General features: G+C 32.7%; 1 protein-coding gene across 1 annotated transcript; it reads right to left on the reverse strand.

Moving 5' to 3' along the window:
* Positions 1 to 2,273: 2,273 nt before the first annotated feature.
* LOC132189406 (dimethylnonatriene synthase-like) lies at positions 2,274 to 5,213 on the reverse strand. Its single transcript, XM_059604151.1, has 2 exons — positions 4,165 to 5,213; positions 2,274 to 3,253 (listed from the first exon to the last, which is right to left on the reverse strand). Exons 1-2 carry the CDS (start codon positions 5,101 to 5,103, stop codon positions 2,633 to 2,635), a joined length of 1,560 nt encoding a protein of 519 aa, XP_059460134.1. The 5' UTR covers positions 5,104 to 5,213; the 3' UTR covers positions 2,274 to 2,632.
* Positions 5,214 to 19,557: the final 14,344 nt, after the last annotated feature.

Here is a 19,557-nt window from a genome sequence, read left to right on the forward strand (position 1 = left end):
ATTTTTTAGGTTTTTTTTTTTTTTTTGAACAATCAAAACAAAGCCCAACTTATTGGGACAAAAATGATAATTGTGTTTGTTTAAAAAAAAATGGGCAAAAAATTGTTAAATTAAGCACAAAAATTAGACTCAATACCTCAAATAAGCCCAAAAATTTGGCTCAATACCTAAAATAAGCCCAAAATGAATGATTTTTTTTTTTTAAAAAAAAACCGGTTACCTGGTCCGAATAACCGGGTACCAACCAAAACAAGCCGGTTATTGTATAACCAGGTAACCGGGTAACCTAGTACTCGGTTCCGGTTCCGGTTTTCCAAAATAAAAAAAACCGGGTATCTCGGTTTTGGCCAATAACTGGGACCGGGTTGACATCCCTACTTTAAAGAAAGTAAAGGCAGTTGAAAGCTTTTCAAAATCATTCTTGGTTTTATAAGAAAATGGGTGGAAGAGTTTGCCAAAGCATCCTTAAATGTGTAATACTAAGAAAGTTGTAATAGCAACATGAAGAGTAAGATCGAAATGAAGTAGAAATTACCTTGATGATGGCAAAACTCCACCAAGGCTTCCTCTTTTCTCAAAAATCACTCATCACTCTAGGGTTAAGGTTTCTTGGTGTAAGGAGAGGCTGAAGTCAAAGGGCATGGTTTATATAAGGCCTTGGGGCATGCTTTGGTCTAAAAATGTGGAAAATTGGTTAAAATTGCTTTAAAAAATGTCAATGAGTGCTCAAGTACTATTGGGCGAGCATTCGGGTACTATTACACAATGGATAAAAGGGTTTGGTTGTGCATTTGGGTATTGCCCAATGGCTCGAAGACTAGTCAACGAGCGCTCGTGGTGGTCCCCTAGCGCACGTTCAACCAGAAAGGGTGGTTTTGAGTTTTTGCTTCAAAAAATATCAAGGAGTTGGGCTACTTGGAAAAGGTTTAGGTATTTTTGTTTAAAGCCTTGTTTTATGGAAATATTAATAGTTTTAGTAAGAAATCTTTAACCTTTTAAACCTCTTTATAAAAATTTTGTCCTCAAAACTTTGTGTTTACCAGGAATCAAAACCCTCCTTACAAGGAGGTTTTTAAAAAAATTAAAAAGGTTTGAAGGAAAAGCTTGATAAGAGAAAACATATGAAAGACAATGAGCTAAACATGCACATATAAAAAGAAAACATATATCCATAACCATACCAAATTGGCACCACCAAGGTGGAATTATAATGTCACAAAATTTGTACAACTATACAAAAAGAGATGACGAATGAGAGATTTCTCCTAAGAGCGAGATTCTCTGGTCCTCCTAGGGCTGCGATATGCAGATCCTCGGCCTAGGGTGCCTCGTGCTCTAGGACTCCATGTGAACACTAGGAATGCTATTTAAATGAGTTAATTACATTTAAAATATTAATCAATCCTAAGTTTTCATGGGTTCCATGAAAATTGATACTTATAAGGTTTATGTTCTAATATATGTCATATTAGAATCATAGTGATTATTGCAAGTGTCATGAGTGTTAATAATTAGGGAAAGCTAAGAATAGAGTTTGATTATGTGTTTATTTTGTAAATGCTTAGGTGAATTACAGTTGAGTCAAGAGTTCACCGAGGGGAACTCAAGCGAACGTAGTAAGTATTTTACTTACTGGGCAAAAGATACTATGGTTTAAAGTATAAAACGTGTTTTGTGATACTATGACTATTTAATGATGTTTTGATGAAAGGTTTTTATGAGCTTTTATGGGTTTAGAAGATAATGTGATGATTATGTTATTATAAGCATTTTAATGGTTCGCATGATTTATGACATGATTCTATGATTTTATGATATGAGTTATAATAGCATTTGAGTTCAATGATTTTATGACATGAGCATGAACATGGATGATATGCAGGAGATGTTGTTATATATATATATATATGTTAGGAGGAGATGATGTTATATATATACGTATGGATGATATGAAGGAGATGATGTTATATGCATATATATGTATGGATGATATGATTGAGATGATGGTATATATGTATTAATGATATATGAAGTCATGTAAATGACCACGATGAGTATGGGCATGCATAGCATAACATTTTATGATGAAGATGATTTGTTATTATGTTTTATTAGGCGTATCGGTATGTATATAAGGCATGAGATGTAATTGTGCATATGGATATCGTTACGAATGGTTGCATGTGATGATTTATGATGCTATCATATGATGATCTAGATGAGATTGTTTGGTTCATTTTGAAAAACTAGTAAGTTTTATACAGCTGAGCGTTTCTATTTCATGGAGACGGGAGGCTCATAAATCCCGCTTGCATCATGGGTGGTGGTAATTCTCATGGTGCAAACGATGTTGTTAATGTTGATGCAGGTGCATAGATCATAGATGATGACCTTGTGGCTATATATCTGAGTTACAACGGTGTCTGAGGCCTAGATACATCGGGTGCTTATTCTGTTGCACTAGTCGATAGTCATAGGGTTTTCACCTCAAAAAGGGTACATCTATGAAACCAAAAAAACAAAACCCTAAAGGAGGGTCTAGGGCTATTGCTATTTCACACTTAACCTACATAATCATTAACCTTCAACTGATCATTTGAAGTAGTTGCTTTCATAGAAAGCAATCAATATATTAATAGAGATCCTTAGGAAGGCGAGGCTTGAGCACAAGTTGTAGTGGCTCAACCTTTGGCAAAGCAATTCCCAATCCTTCACGCACGTCCACCTTCATGCCTCCCACGGTTGCAATATCAAATCCTTGAAGCACTCGAGCCAATGCCAAGTGAAGCACTTGAAAGCCGTATCCAATTCCAGGGCATGACCTTCTTCCAAAACTAAACGGAATAAACTCAAAATTCTGACCCCTAACGTCAACCTCTGCATGAGTTGTCAGAAACCGCTCCGGCTGAAACTCCGACGGGTTCTCCCACACCCGTGGGTCGCGCTGCAGCTTCCATATGTTGATGACCACACGAGTGCCCTTTGGAACAAAGCAGTCACCAATGTTGCAGTCTTCCATGGCCTCCCGTATTCCTGTGAGGGGGCCTGGTGGGTAGAGGCGCAGGGTTTCCTTAACAATGGCTCGGACGTAGTTGAGGTTCTTGATGTCGGATTCTTGCACCCATTTGTCCTTCCCCACATGGGTGTCTAGCTCTTCTTGGGCAGCCTTTAGGACTTTTGGGTGGTTTAAGAGTAGGGTCACTGCCCATGTTAGAGTCACAGCTGTGCTTCCTGAGCCTGTTAGGATGAGAATCTGCAAAATATAAAAAAATAAAAAATAAAAAAGAAGGTTTATCTTTTAATTGTACAGAAATAGTCAATGGAATGAAATGAAATCTATGATGTATAATATTTATCTTCATGACATTATAATAGCGGTTAATTAAACAAACAATCATGCTCAATCTGTCTTCGGCAACATACGATAGAAAATGGTTGATTTGATCACTAATTATCTCAAAATGTCGAGTTCCATTTTGATGGTTGTTTGAGTTCAAAATGAAATATATTGAAAACAATTATATATTTTGTTGCTTTTTTTCTTTTTTTATTGGTTAACACAAAATTGATACTAATTTATTTTTTATGTATTAATTTAATTTTCAATCTTAATATATTTTTTACTCATTCTTTAACCCCCTATTTTAATATATTATTTATTTATACTTTGACCCAGGGGTGAAACCACCGTTTGGCTTAGGGAGGCCCAGCCTCCTCAAGTGTGCCAAAAAAAAAACAAGTTTATCTTTTAGTTGTACTATAAATAGTCAATGGAATGAAAATTAAATCTATGATGTTTAATATTTATGTCCATGACATTATAATAGCGGTTAAATGTTCTAATTCTGCCCCTGCTTCTTGCGTGCCTCATAATAAAAAATATATATATTTTATTTGATTTGATTTGAATATTACTAAAACATAACTGATTAATTATTTCACTAATATTCTATTGAATTTAACATTACAAGCAAAGGCATCTAATGATGAATAAGTACTAGGTGTGCAGCTTGGGCTCAATTCTTACTAACAATCACAAGAAATGCATAACATCGTACTATTGATAGAAAAACTCTTAAAAGAACCAAAAAAAAAAAAAAAAAAAACTTAAAATCTCTATATTTCAACCGAAACCAAATGGTAAGAAATGAAGGAACAACTTACCAATGTTGTTGCCTTGATGATGGTATCTCGTGTGTGGCCAGAAATCACAGCATCCTCCTCAAAGGTTGATAGCATCACATCCATGAAATCCCTATCCTCATTACTTTTACACTCTAATTTTTTCTGGTGGAGATGTTCTTGGAGCCAAATATCAAGCACCGAATCAATCTCCTTAGCAGCCCTTTTCATGGAACCCACATGCCCCTGAAAATCCATCCACTCAAGACAAGGAATGGCGTCCGACAACACAAAAATACCACTCAGAAACAAGGCGTCGCTGATGCCGCTCCTTATCCGGCCCGCCTCGCTGCTCTTCTCCCCGTACTCGGCTGCTGAAAACCGCTTCCCGACAAGCTTCCTGAGGATGATATTGTATGCCATGTGCTCAAACATCTCGCTGATTGTTGCCACCTTGTTGTCTTCCGACAGCTTGAACAACTCCTTAATCATTGACTCCACTTCTGAATCTGGAACATGTTTTAGCGTTTCCAGCCGGTCGTTCGACAGGAGCTCATGACTGGCCATCTTCCTCACATCACGCCAATATTGGCCATGAGGAGCAAGAGCAAAGATGGCATTGTTGTAACCAATGTGTTTTCCAACTGTTATGCTCGCCCTGGTGGCGAAAACTTTGTCGTTGGTGGCCAGGAATTCCTTCGCCATCTCCTTGCTGCTCACCACCAAGAGCCGGCGCAGGCCGATCCGTAGCGAGAAGAGCGGGCCGTACTTGTCGGCCATGGCCCCGAGAATTCGGGCAACCGGGTCATCCTTGTGGCTGCCGAGACTGAGGAGGTGGCCTATGAAGGGTAGTGCACCGGGTGGCTCAGGAATTCCGGTAAGTTTGGGGGAGCCATTGTTGCCGTGAGATGCAAGTCTCAAGAGGACATGGGTGAAGATTGCTAGCAAAGCTACAAGGCCTATAATTGTTTGGATCTCCATTGTGGTGTTTGGCGATGTTGGGATATATCGATCGATGGCAAATTATACAAGACTTGTTGTGTAATTTATAGTAGAAACCAGTTGTCCGTATGGTACACATTGGCCTCGTTTGCCAACAGCGTAGAACGGCACTGTAGTTGGAACGGTACTGTTCCAGCTACAGTGTCATGACCAGATGTGCAGAAAAAGTGTACGCAATTTTCAATAATGATTCAAAGCATTCACACTTCACACACCTAACCAATGACAACCTAAAATTATATATATTTTTTTCTTTAAAAAAAAAAATGAAAATGAAAAATATTAAAAAACTGAAAAAAAAAAAAAAAAAACACCTCAACCCAAAACGTTAAAATTATTATTATTTCTTTTTTCTTAAAAAAAAAAAAAAAAAAGGAGAAGAGATCGAGGTGAAGACCACCATACTCATGGTTCGACCACCCCACGGTAGCATGGTCCAGAAGCCATCCCAAAAGGCCAAAAAAAAGGGGATGGGATCGTGTTGGGGTGGGGATACATACCCGAGTTCATTCAGGGTAGGTCGGCCCGTAAAAATTAGTGTGTGTCCGTGGGCGTAAAAGTTTTAAGGAATTTGTTTTAAACCTCATAGTACTCTATTTCTTGAATGATAGAACTTCATTTCTCATTAATGTAGAAGAGTAATGCTACTCTTCACATCTATTTACCACATCAGCTAACTTTGCATTAGGAGGGAACATGCGAATGCAATTAACAAAAGTTACTATCTGTATACGTGGATGCGGGTAATACCATTTATATATAACATATTTTATATATTAAAAAACAAAATTGACTAAAGTGTACGTGTAAATGTATATGGGTATTTTCAATAAGAGATTTACCAACTATTGAAGTATCTCTGATTATGTATTTTTAGATAGATAGCCATGTTTTTTGGTGTTCGTTGCTGGTCTTTGTTGTGATTGTTTGGTTATGTTGCTCGGCAAAAAGCAAAAGTAATGTAAAATTAATATATTATCGAAATATTAGGGCTTTAAAAAAAATTAAAACAAGACCCTAAACATCAAAAACCGAGCCAAATTATTTTTAAAATCGTTTAAAATAATCTCTAATAGAAACCCAAAGAGACCCAAAAGATTAAAATAGGCTAAAAATGTCCATTAACTAATATGCGAATAGCGGATAATAACTGCGCAAATACAGTTAATAAAAATGTACATGATACGAATGCGGATGCAGATATCTAAAAGTGATATTCGCATTTTACGGATGCGGCTGTAAATATTGTAAATAACTGCATCCACATGTATACCCATACTTTTCATGTTTTAAGTGACTTTTTTTTAGTAAAATAAGAAGCTACTTAAAAGGTGTCACGTCAACATGTATAAAATGAATATAGTAACATTGCTCAATGTAGAAACAATAGTATAGACCGGTAGAAAATGTCAATTTTTCTTTTTCTTTTTTTTTTTTAATGATCAATTGCAACATTCTAATTTTCTAAACTATAAATGCTTTCCCATCATATATTGTGAAAATCCTCACCTCATAGAATGTGACAGATTTCAGAAAAAAAATTGACAAGCATTACTTAATTGGATCGGAATTCAAAGAGTTGGAGAAAGAAGATATAAAACAAATTGAACTTCAAATCCACATACATTTCAACCCCTACTTCAAATCTCTGGAGTTTCAAGGGAGTTAGATTCACAGCAACTAACAGTGAGATCTACACTCTGATAAAAAAAATAAAAAATAAAAAATAAAAAAAAATTCTAATTTTAAAGTACTAGTAATTGTTTTTCTTAAATTTTATTTAAATTTAGTTAGTCAGACTATTTTTTCGTTCTTTTATTTAAATAAATTTCACAATAATTTTTTTTATTCTTTTCGTATACCATTTAGATATTCTTTAAATATTCCTTCAAATAAATAATACTGAAAAGGAAAAATTCACTGCGTTTTGTAATTATTATTTTTTATTTAAATAATAATAAAATGTAATTACTGTAATATAAAAAATAAAAATATTAGAGTTGAATTTGAGTTCAACAATATACAACTTTTTTTTTTTTTTTTTTTTTTTGAGCCCATTAGCAAACAACCCATGAAGACCAGTTTCATTTTCTTGTCGTCAACAATTATTAAAAAAATAGTAAAAACGTTATCCGCCATGTCCAATCCATCCTTGGACTATTCTTAACCTGACATTTTCCTTCCTTCGTGCTTCACACGACAACATGAGATGTGGTTCTGATTTTTCCAAGCTTAAGAAACTAGGGGTATAGACCGGGCCCATATTAATTGTCCGGATTCGTTATTTGTAATTATCTGTTATTTGTACGTGTGAATATCAACGTGAGCAGTATTAGCAGCAGTTTTTCAAATATATATATATATATATATATTAAAAAAAATTAGAGAATAAAACTATTTTTTTATTCTCTATAAAAAAAATATTTACAATATATTCTCTTATTTTTTTATATGAATTAAATACTATTTTTTTTTTTTATCATTATAATCAATGAGAGAATAGAGAGAATTGTTAGGATATGTAAAAGAGAGATGAAAGAGGAGAGAGAATGATTTATTTATAATTTAATAAAGCATTGGGTATCTATAGTGTTTCCAATACATCGAGAAACACTGTAGATACCTCTTGATTTAGGTTAAATATAAGGCTTTTAATGTTGGTGCGTTTTTGTGGTTTTTTTTGAAATTTTTCTTAAATATAAGAAAAGAAAATGACATATAGGGCATGTGTTGCTAGTGCTCTAAAAACCACTATCTTCATATGTGGATGAGAATAGCAATTTTAAGATACTCTTTATATATATATTTCAACGAATTAGGTATACCTTGTGTTTACATTGTTTTATATTTTTTTCTTCACAATTCCCTTATTCACTTGGACAAAAATGCAAAAGTAATGTAAAATCAATGTAGTTCAAAACATTAGGGCTTAAAGGAAAATTAAAACAAGTCCAAAACACTAAAAAGGGGTCAAAATTATTTTCATAATCGTTTAGAATGAGCCTAATAGAGATCTAAAGAAGCGCGTGGATGTGGTTAATAAAAACATGATGAGGTTACCAATACCGATGCGGATATCTAAAAGTGATATCCGCATTTTGCGGATGTGGCTGCAGATATTACACAAATAATCACATCTGCTTTTGTAATCATACCCTTAAAATGTAAAAAAGTATCAATTTAGAATTACTATCTTTCAGAAGTTAGCAACATCACCACCTCTTCCAAATTCAGCGTTAAATGAAACGTTTGTTGAAATACTCCTTGATCTGGTGTTACAACTGGTATTGATGTTATAGATAGGTCTTGAATATTTAATTTTTATATATGCATATATGGCTTGTAATCTCGTAAGTCGTAGCTTCGGCCATGATTTTCTCAGGGCTTTTAGTTATGTAATCTAAGAGTGTTATGCTCGTGATCCTTCTTCAATTAATGAGACAAAAAAAATTTCCTTTTAAAAAATAAAAAATAAAAATACCCATTTTTCTCGCTGCTTTATATGAGCACGAAAGCTCACTAAGCAACAACAATACGTGTCCCACAGGGAGAAATGTGATTGTGATTTGCACAATAATACAGAAAGAGAAAACAAAATTCTCTGAGACATTTCTAGAGGGCCTATTACAACCATGTATGCAACAAGCACCTCATGCTCTACATGCCATTTTATTCTTTGGTCTCCTTCGGTTTTTTTTTTTTTTATTTTTTTTATTTTTTTTTTTTACGTGAATTTAATCATTTAATTAATATTAAGGGTGCACTTGAATTTGCAATTTTGCAAGAATAATATACGTTTTAAAAGATTTCGCAAAATGTAAGCGTTTGTCATTACGATTTAAAAAGCACTTAATTTAAAATAACAAAAACAATATGCAATTTTTATAAGCAAGCTAAGGGTGTTTATTTAAAAAATGTGCAAATTTAAACTAAAATCACGATTTCGCATAACAAATATTTGATAAAGAAATACTTTTTAATATGTTTTATCAAATGCTTTTATAATTTTAAAAAGTAGCGATTTTAAAAACGTAATTTTTAAAATCACATTTATTGAAACTACAATCCCAAATGAACCTACCTTAACCCTCGGGTCATCCTAGAACGAATATACAGCATGTGATGATAAATTTACATCAAAAATACTTGCATCATTATAACTATTAACACAATCATAAATCCCAAACAATATCAAAGCACCTCTTCAAGGCATGTTAATATTGAGAATTACCATATTTTAATGCGTTTTCTGCAAGTTAAAATATTGGATTTCAAGTTAATAATATATTTTTTTTAATCTGCTAAATAAGTTTTTTTTGACCATTCTCCCGGCCGTGTTTCACGTGGTAACAGTAGGATCATTACCAAAAAAAAAAAAAATAGTGATGTATCTACAGTGTACACTGTTTTTTCAAACGTCATCTTGGTGACGTGTTAGGCCACTAACTTTTTTAGTAACATATTAGATATTAACACGTCACCAATTTAAAAAACCATTAATTACCATCCCAAATATTTCATGTATGCCCCTGAATGAAATTGATAGGGAAAACTTCACTTAATTACCATACTTAATATTTCATAACTTTTATAATTATATTCTTAAAATGTAAAAAAATATCAATTTAGGATTACTATCTTTCAGAAGTTAACAGTATCACCTCCTCTTCCAAATTCAGCTTTAAATGAAACGTTTGTTGAAATACCCCTTCATCTAGTGTTACAACTGGGCATGTCAAACACTAACGCAGCGTGACGTTGTGAAATGCAAAATTTGAAACTCTGACAATCCTCACTGCAATCCTTTGGATGCTCCATCAAGCCACGATCCTTTGGATCCCCCATCCATCCTGCATCAAACACCATCATATTGAAGGAATGTGAAAGACTTTGGAGTTCAGGTTCTCTACATAATCAATGAACATATATAGATTTATTTTTTATTTTTTGAGGTATAGATTGAAGAGATTTAAATTAAATAGAAAAATCAACTATGACTATTTCTAAAATTAAAAATATCTTTGATTTTAAAGGTCTAACCACGTTTATAAAAATTATGAATATTTGAAAATTATTATTTTTAAATGGCACTTTTTAAAATTATAATCTCAAACCAACCGTTAATCTTTAATGAGAGTATTTTTGACCTTTCTCCCCATGTTTCACGTGGTAATGGCTGGGTGAGACCAATATTCCCAACCTATGGTGGTCGAGCTATTAAGGTCATTAATAAACTAATTTTAACTTAAAACAACTTCGAAATTGATATAATTTTATTCCAGATTTAATTTAGACAGTAGTAAAGTCAGAATTTTGGTTAAGGATGTTAAAGAATTTTTTGTTCTGAATAAAAAAAAGTTGAACAAAAATTAATTAAAATATTAAAAAATATAACTAGCGCAACAAATAAATAATTCAACAAAATTTATTTAGCATTTAAAATATATAAATATAACTTATAATTTATTTTGTCACGCGTAACGTTAATTTGTTTAGTTGTGTTTGACGTATTTTCATAATCTCAAGTAACTACAGTTATTGCTCTCCATAATTTCAGGTAACTACAACTATATATGTTATAAAATTAAAATATAAAATATAAACTATAAGCTATAAACTATATATATTTCAGATTCAAAAGTTTTGAAAGTCATCATATATTTCAAAAAAAATGGGTTTAATTATTAAGGCAGCGCCTATTCTTTTGAATTTTTCTAAAATTAAAAGGTATTTTTGATTTTTCTCTGGTTGAACTACCCATTAATTATTAGCTCACCTCCACACATCTGGCTATTATGCTTCCTTGGTTCAAATCAAACTCACTCAAAAAACAAAAAAATTACAAATCAATCTGGACAGGTTAATGTACATGTGAATCATGTTTTGTTTTTGGTCTACGCGTCCATCTATTACCTTGACTTCCACGACGTTAAGTTGTGGTGAAGCAAGAAGAAGAGCTCACCTCCACACATTTATCCTAGTACAACAGTATCAAAGGAGCTCACCTCTACACTTTTTATTTTTTATTTTTTATTCTTCCTCCTAGTACAACAGTATCAAAGGAGCTCAACTCCACACATTCATTCTTCCTCCTAGTACAACAGTGTACAACAGTATCAAAGGAGCTCAACTCCACACATTTATTCTTCCTCCTAGTACAACAGTATCAAAGGAACTCACCTCCACACTTTACACACACATTCTTATCAGCGATTTGAAAAAAGTATACTGTTTACGTTTTCAAATTACAGTTTTTTTTTTTAAAAAAAAATGTAATCCCAAAAAATTTGTTTTCATGATATTTTCTTAGTGTTCTCAACACTTAATTAGGGGTATGAACAATTGTGGCAGTGGTATGAAAATTTTATTGAGGAAGAAAAAAATTGTCTTGCATAGTCTCAACACTTAAAGGGTAGTATACACTTAGAGGGAAGTGAATATGGCGGCACATGTTTTGGCAACAAAGACACTCTAAACATCTAATGAGAAAATTTGAGTGGAGGAGTATCCTAATTTTTTTCATGCCGATGTATGCTCCGATTGTTTGTAGTCTTTGATTTTTAGAATGAATGAATGAAAGATTGAGATTTCACTTTAACTAAAAATTAGATATAAATTAAAACCACTTCAAAATTGAGATAATTTTATTCCGGGTTTAATTTAGACAATGGTGGAGTCAGGATTTTTGTTAGGGGTTCAAGAATCTCATGCAACTATAATTATATATTTTAAACAATTAAAATATGAAACAATATATATATATATATATATATATATAAAAGAAACAATTAATTTAAATATAAAATCTTAATCAATATAAAAGTTTAGGAAGAAATTGATTTGAACGATTGAATGACTATTCATATTTGACAAATTCTATTCCTATTTGACAAATTCTATTACTTTGATTTGTCAAATAACACTCAAAGTAATAGAATTTGTAAATAGTCAAATAACACCCAAAGTAATAGTCAAATAGGAATGACTATTCCTATTTGACAAATTCTTTTACTTTGATTTGTCAAATAACACTCAAAGCCGAAAAAGAAAAGAAAATAAAAAAAATAAAAAATAAAAAAGAAAAAAAAAAGCACTAAATGTAGTTTAAGCCTAAGTTACATTTGAAATCAAACATTAGGGGCCTGTTTTATTTTTGGAATAGTCATTCTTTTGTTTGGTATAGTCATATTCTTAAGAATAGTTATTTATATAGGAATAACTAATCATTTACGCAGAAGAATAGCTATTCTTTAGGAAATGGACAAGGTTTTCCAAAAAAAACCATTTTTTTTTTTTAAAAAAAAAATTCTCTCAAACTTAAAAACTAAAAAAATAAAATATATCTTGTGGGTGGCCGGCCACAGCAGGCACTGGGGTGGCTGCGCGCACCACAAAAACCACAGGGCCTTGTTGTGGCCTTTTGGGGGTTGTGCGGCCACCCACAGTGCCATCGAGGGTGGCCTTCCATCAGGGGTGCCCGTGACCTCCCTCGATGTGAATAGGGGTGGCTAGGCCCCCCCCCCCACAGCCACCCCTAGAAGGCCACAGTGAGGCCCTTTCAGGATGGCCACAATGCCTATTGTGGGTGGCTAGCCACCCATTGGGGTGGTTGGCCACCCACACCTTCAACTATTTTTTATTTTTTTTTTAAAAAAAAGGAGTTTTGTAAAAATTAGAAATCATATGGGCTTTTTAATAATTTTGGTTCAATTCCAATTATGAAATATGTGTTGCTACCAAACTAAAGAATGCAATAATTATTCAATTCCAACATCTTCTATTCCCAATAATACCTATTCATTCTCCTAATGGAATACATATTTTGTAAACCAAACGGGGCCTAAAATTGGGGTGAGACTTATCTTGTACATCAACATTCAATAATTTATTTATAAATAAAATAAAATAAAACACACACACATACATGACATGGATGCGCCTTGTTTCTTCTTGAGTTGTACGTACACTCACAATAAAGCAATTTTCTTACATTCTTATACAAATTTAATAGATGAACCATTAAATTTATGGGGTATATTATTGACTTATGTGGGGTCCACATAAATCCTCAAATCTAATGGTTGATTTATTACATGATATGGAGAAAATATGAGCAAAATATTGACATCAATTATATCTCTTTTACTAAAGCAATCAATTTTTTTTTTTTTTTTTTGGTGTGTTGCACCCATCATTTTGCAAAGAAAAATGCTAGGGGTTAATAGGTTTTTCATATTTTTATCATATTCTCTTATAAATTCAATATATCAATCATTAGATTTGTGAGGTCAACCATTGATTTATGTAGAGTTCATATAAGTCCACAAATCTAATGGTTGATTGTAAGAAAATATGTGTCAAATATGAGAAAAATATTGACCTTTAGTATTTATCTTTTGCAAATTAGCCTCAAGAGTTTTAAAAGTCTTCATAGATTTCAAAAAAATGGGTTTAATTATAAAGTTGGCGCCCATGCAATCAAAGTTAAAGGTTTCGGTTACTTTTTAGGCAGAAATGCAAAATTTGTCTTTGTAGTTGGCCTAAATTACAAATCACTATTTGTGGTATAACAAACAATTTATAGGTCTATGTAGTTGGGATAAATTTTAAATCACTCCATGTGGTATAAAAAATAATTTATAGGTCTTCAAGGTAAGCCAAAATAACATTTTACTCCCTAAAATCAATTTCCGTTAATTAACTTACAGAATCCGTTATTTTGTCACATCATACTGTTATAGTAAATTAACCTAATCTTTTCCATCCCCAAAATTTTACTCCATGCGTAACCCTCCCTCATTTTCATCTTCATCGCAACGATTTGGGAGCATTTAACATTTTACGATAATTTGACGATCGCATTTGGTGAAGCGGCTGATGACGATGAAGATGAAGGAGGGTTACATATAGGGTAAAATTTTGGCGATATAAGAGATTATGTTAATTTACTGTAACTGTATGACGTGCAGTGAGCGCTGATGTATAATCTTAGCTGACATCGTAAAATGATGTGAAAATCATAAGTGTCATTTTTTAAAGTAAAAAATTAATAATAATATGTGCTACGTTTTTATTGGGTATGAAGTAGCAAAGTGACAGATTTTATTAAGTTACTTAATTAAAATTGATTTTAGGAAGTAAACTGTTATTTTGGTATATCTTGAGAACATATAAAAATTTTTTATGCCAAATAGAGTTATTTGTAATTGAGGCCAACTACATGGGCCTATAAATTATTTTTTATACCATATTGAGTGATTTGTAATTTAGGTTAACCACAATGATCGATTTTATATTTATCCCTACTTTTTAAGTGAGTGTTTCACAAATCTGAACTTAGTTAAACGGCGCGTATTGAAGACAAAATAAATAAATAAAAATAAAAATTCGGAGGGAAATGGGTGGACAACTTTTCCCCCTAATGAAGTTTTGAGGGTGGGTGATGTAGATTGGAATTCAAGGCTTATCTTATCTTATCTTTTAGTTTTTTATTAGGTTTCTTTGTTAGTCGTTTACTCTATCTTATCTTTTAGTCTTTATTTGAATTAGGTTTCTTTGTTAGTCTTTTATTTAGTTTAGTCTTCTTTCATAAACTTCTAAACCAACTTTATTTCATTGTTATTTAGGGTTATGAGTCTTGGGCTATAAATATATGCTTATAGCCTTTAATAATTCAGTTTATGATTATTATTGAGTTTGTTTAATAAGAATTACTCAGAGTTGAGTTTCTTTGTGTTTTTCCTTAAACCATAGATAGAATCTATAGTTTTTAAGAAGATTTCTTTGATTCTTGTGATAGTCTCACAATCTTAGAAATATTTATCCCTTTTACTTGCTGTTTTTCTTGTTCACCACAATCCTACGCTGCATCAGTTGGTATCAGAGCTCAGTCACTTTCCATGAATGGAGAGAAGCAACCGCTTTGCAGACATGAACGATGTGTATGTGCGTACGGAGACAGCATATAAGGAGCAACCGGCGATTCGTTTGAGGCACATGAGTGGTGGGCCAAACAATTGTCGTCGCCAACCAAAATTGCTATTCGTGGAGGCGGAAGGCAAATCTATCGCTGAACCTTGGCAACACACGAAGGATCAATTCAGGGCTATGAGAGATCAAATTGAAGACCTCACTACCTAATTATCCAACTTGTGTGGTCAACATGGGAATGGATCTAGAAGCCCGTTTGTGGAGCGCCGAATTCACGGACGTTAGCACCTTGCACAAGCTCATGCCAATCGGCGGGTAAGTAGATTCGAACTCAAAATTCTGAAATTTGACGAGGATCTAGAACCCGACGAATTTTTGGATTGGGTGTTGGCTGTTGAAGAGGTTTTTGAATTCAACGGGGTGCCCGATGAACAACAAGTCTCTTTGGTGGTACATACATTCCAGGGAAGAGTTGGTGCGTGGTGGCAACAACTGAAGAGAACTAGGAAGCGGGAAGGAAAATTGAAGACCAATAGTTGGGAGAAACTATTGAAACATATGCGCATCGCTTTCTTGCTCCATAGTTGTACCACAGGTCAAAAGTCACAAAATTGGAGACAAGGGTCTATAGCTGTGACAAAGAAAATAAAAAATTCCTACAAAAAAGAGGTATTTAGGGAAACATGGAGTGAGGTGAAGAGTCAACGACATGCCAATTGGACCCCTACTTGCCAACCACAAATCCATAAACCGAATCCATATTCTGTGGAGGAGGGAAAGGAATCTGTGGATGAAGAATTTCAAGAATCCGAGTTCATTGATGAAGATTTCAGACATGAAGATGTTGAAGATCCTTCGCAAGGAATTGGGGATTGGGACTCACCACCAACCTATGATGAGGAGCCCGAAGAAGATGACCAAGAGGAAGAGTACAAAGAAGATGATTTTTCTCCCATGTTTGGCGGCCTCTACCTCGAAGATGATCAATTGGAAGAAGAAGAGCCCACAGGTGACATCGACAATTATGAAGAGGTTAATGAAGACCTTTCAGGTGAAGTGTCTAATTTTAATGGTGAAGAGGTTGATTATGTTGATTTCCTTGGTGTTGAGGATATTTTAAATTCTCCTAATGAAGATTATGGTGAGTTTTATGCGGAAGAGCAAAATTATATGTTCACAAAGGAAACAATGGTTGACTCGTCCTAGAGTATCTTCATGGCACATGAGAGGGAGAAAGAATGAGAGAAGAAGAGCAAATCTAAAGTATTGCCAAGCGGTGTGTGGGGCTTTCATGACAACTATCAAGGTATTTCGATGATGAGAAGCGTCACGTTTATTTTGGGATGTTGCCTTGTTTTGATCTTGAGGAAGGGCGAGTGGAATGAGTTGATTGGACATCCGAAGGACCGTGGAAAAGACAGTCCGAATTCGAGGGCGAATTCTCTCCAACCTCAGGAGGATGATGTAGATTGGAATTCAAGGCTTATCTTATCTTATCTTTTAGTCTTTCATTAGGTTTCTTTGTTAGTCGTTTACTCTATCTTATCTTTTAGTTTTTATTTGAATTAGGTTTCTTTGTTAGTCTTTTATTTAGTTTAGTCTTCTTTCATAAACTTCTAAACCAACTTTATTTCTTGTTATTTAGGGTTAGGAGTCTTGGGCTATAAATATATGCTTATAGCCTTTAATAATTCAGTTTATGATTATTATTGAGTTTGTTTAATAAGAATTACTCAGAGTTGAGTTTCTTTGTGTTTTTCCTTAAATCATAAATAGAATCTATAGTTTTTAAGAAGATTTCTTTGATTATTGTGATAGTCTCACAATCTTAGAAATATTTATCTCTTTTACTTGCTGTTTTTCTTGTTCACCACAATCCTACGCTGCATCAGTGGGCAACTAAGGCCTAGAGAGAAATTACACCAAAGCTAAGAAGAAATTTTGAAAGGTAGGAGGGGGGACCTTGACAATCCTCACTGCAATCCTTTAGATGCTCCATCAAGCCATGATCCTTTGGATGCCCCATCCAGCATCAAACACCCTCATGTTCAAGGATTGTGAAAGACTTTGGAGTTCAATTTCTCTACATAATCAATGAACATATATAGATTTTTTTATTTTTTTATTTTTGACGTATAGATTGAAGAGATTTAAATTAAATAGAAAAATCAACTATGACTATTTCTAAAATTAAAAATATCTTTGATTTTAAAGATCTAACCACGCTTTAAAAAATCATGAATATTTTAAAATTATTATTTTTAAATGGTACTTTTTAAAATTGTAAACTCAAACCAACCGTTAATCTTTATTTTTTACCTTTCTCCCCATGTTTCACGTGGTAATGGCTAGGTGAGACCAATATTCCCAACCTGTGGTGGTCGAGCTATTAGGCTTACTTTTAGAAGGAAGGAAAAGTAATACTACTATTAGGCTTCAAAAGGTCATTAATAAACTAATTTTTTAACTTAAAACAACTTCGAAATTGATATAATTTATCCCAGATTTAATTTAGACAGTAGCAAAGTCAGAATTTTGGTTAAGGATGTTAAAGAATTTTTTGTTCTGAATAAAAAAAAGTTGAACAAAAATTAATTAAAATATTAAAAAATATAACTAACGCAATAAATAAATAATTCAACAAAATTTAATTAGTATTTAAAATATATAAATATTACTTACAATGTATTTTGTCACGCGTAACGTTAATTTGTTTAGTTGTATTTGACGTGTTTTCATAATCTCAAGTAATTACAGTTATTATTCTCCATAATTCTAGGTAACTACAACTATATATGTTATAAAATTAAAATATAAAATATAAACTATAAACTATATTTATTTCAGATTCAAAAGTTTTGAAAGTCATCATATATTTCAAAAATGGGTTTAATTATTAAGGCAGCGCCTTTTCTTTTGAATTTTTCTAAAATTAAAAGGTGTCTTTGATTTTTCTCTGGTTGAACTACCCATTAATTATTAGCTCACCTCCACACATCTGGCTATTATGCTTCCTTGGTTCAAATCAAACTCACTCAAAAAACAAAAAAATTACAAATCAATCTGGACAGGTTCATGTACATGCGAATCATGTTTTGTTTTTGGTCTACGCGTCCATCTATTACCTTAACTTCCACGACGTTAAGTTGTGGTGAAGCAAGAAGAAGAGCTCACCTCCACACATTTATTCTTCCTCCTAGTACAACAATATCAAAGGAGCTCACCTCCACACTTTTTTTTTTTTTTTTAAAAAAAAAAAAACACATTCTTATCAGCGATTTGAAAAAACGTATATTGTTTACATTTTCAAATTACAGTTTTTCTAAAAATGTAATCCTAAAAACTTTGTTTTTATGGTATGTTTTTAGTGTTCTCCCGGTCCTAAGTAGATACGGTTTAAACAAAAATAAAAACTTTCCTTATTTCTCTTACTTGATTTTTAGAAAAGAAAAATGCTAGTGCTTTATTGGTGTTCTCCTAATCTTATGTGAATATTATTTTTTAAAAAAATTAAAAAAAAACTTTCCTTATTTCTCTCGCTTTATTTTAACAAAATAATACCCACATAGAAAGAAGAATATTTAAAGAGCACCTAACCTTTCTTTTTTTTTAAAAAAAAAAAAATCCACCAAAGACCAATAGCACCAAAAAAAGAAAAAGAAAAGCGCATAGCAATATTTCCCAATAGTTTTTCATTCCAATTTTCTTACCTATCATGGGATTTGTGGATATTTGAAAAGTTTTTTATTTCAATGGGGACAACTCTGTTGAATTATTTATTTTTATGAGTGAGTGTTGACAATGACAACCGTGATTGTTACCTTTAAATGTGAAAGTCTAGAGCCGTGAGATTCTTCTTAAATCCTGACTGAGTGTTACCAGCGTGGCTTGATTTGACATTCAATAACAACGATCCCTATCTATCACTTTTGGTTTTGTTTCCTTTGAATTTTGGGCCACAAAAACACACAATGTGCTTTTGCTTACGGATTGTTTGATATTGTTATTTTATTAACAAAAAGTACAATTTTAAATTAAATCGTAAAAAAATTAATTGTCTAAAATTGTATTTTTAAAAAATTATGATTTAAAAATGTAAAAAATTTATGTTTTTTAATCACAGGTAATTAAGTATTTTTAAAAATACAATTTTAAAGGCCAAATTACAATTTTATCAAAACATTTAACTACATTTTTACACATTTTAAAATCACTATGTTAAAAAAAAAAAAAAAAAAAAAAAAAATCACACCTTTTTAAATCACAATTCCCAAAATTCTCAACATCCTTTGGAAAAAGTCTCCACCCTGTGGGGGCTCATTTCACAACAAAAACAGCAATTTTACTATGTTGTATAAATAAACGTGAATTAAGTAAAAAACGATGCCGATCGATTTATGTTGAGACAAAAAAAAGGGTGAAGTAAAATCGCACGCCAGCGTGCTCAAATTTTTTTTTTTTGGCATTAAAATATTCAAAAAAAAATTTTGAAGGCACGGCGTG

This window comes from Corylus avellana, chromosome ca1, assembly GCF_901000735.1.
Source record: "Corylus avellana chromosome ca1, CavTom2PMs-1.0".
Lineage (NCBI taxonomy): Eukaryota > Viridiplantae > Streptophyta > Magnoliopsida > Fagales > Betulaceae > Corylus > Corylus avellana.

Coding starts and splice junctions, on each gene's coding strand:
- LOC132189406 (XM_059604151.1), bottom strand. CDS start 5,103: ATGGAGATCCAAACAATTATAGGCCTTGTAGCTTTGCTAGCAATCTTC. Junction 3,254..4,164: donor TCATCAAGGCAACAACATTG/GTAAGTTGTTCC, acceptor TATATTTTGCAG/ATTCTCATCCTAACAGGCTC.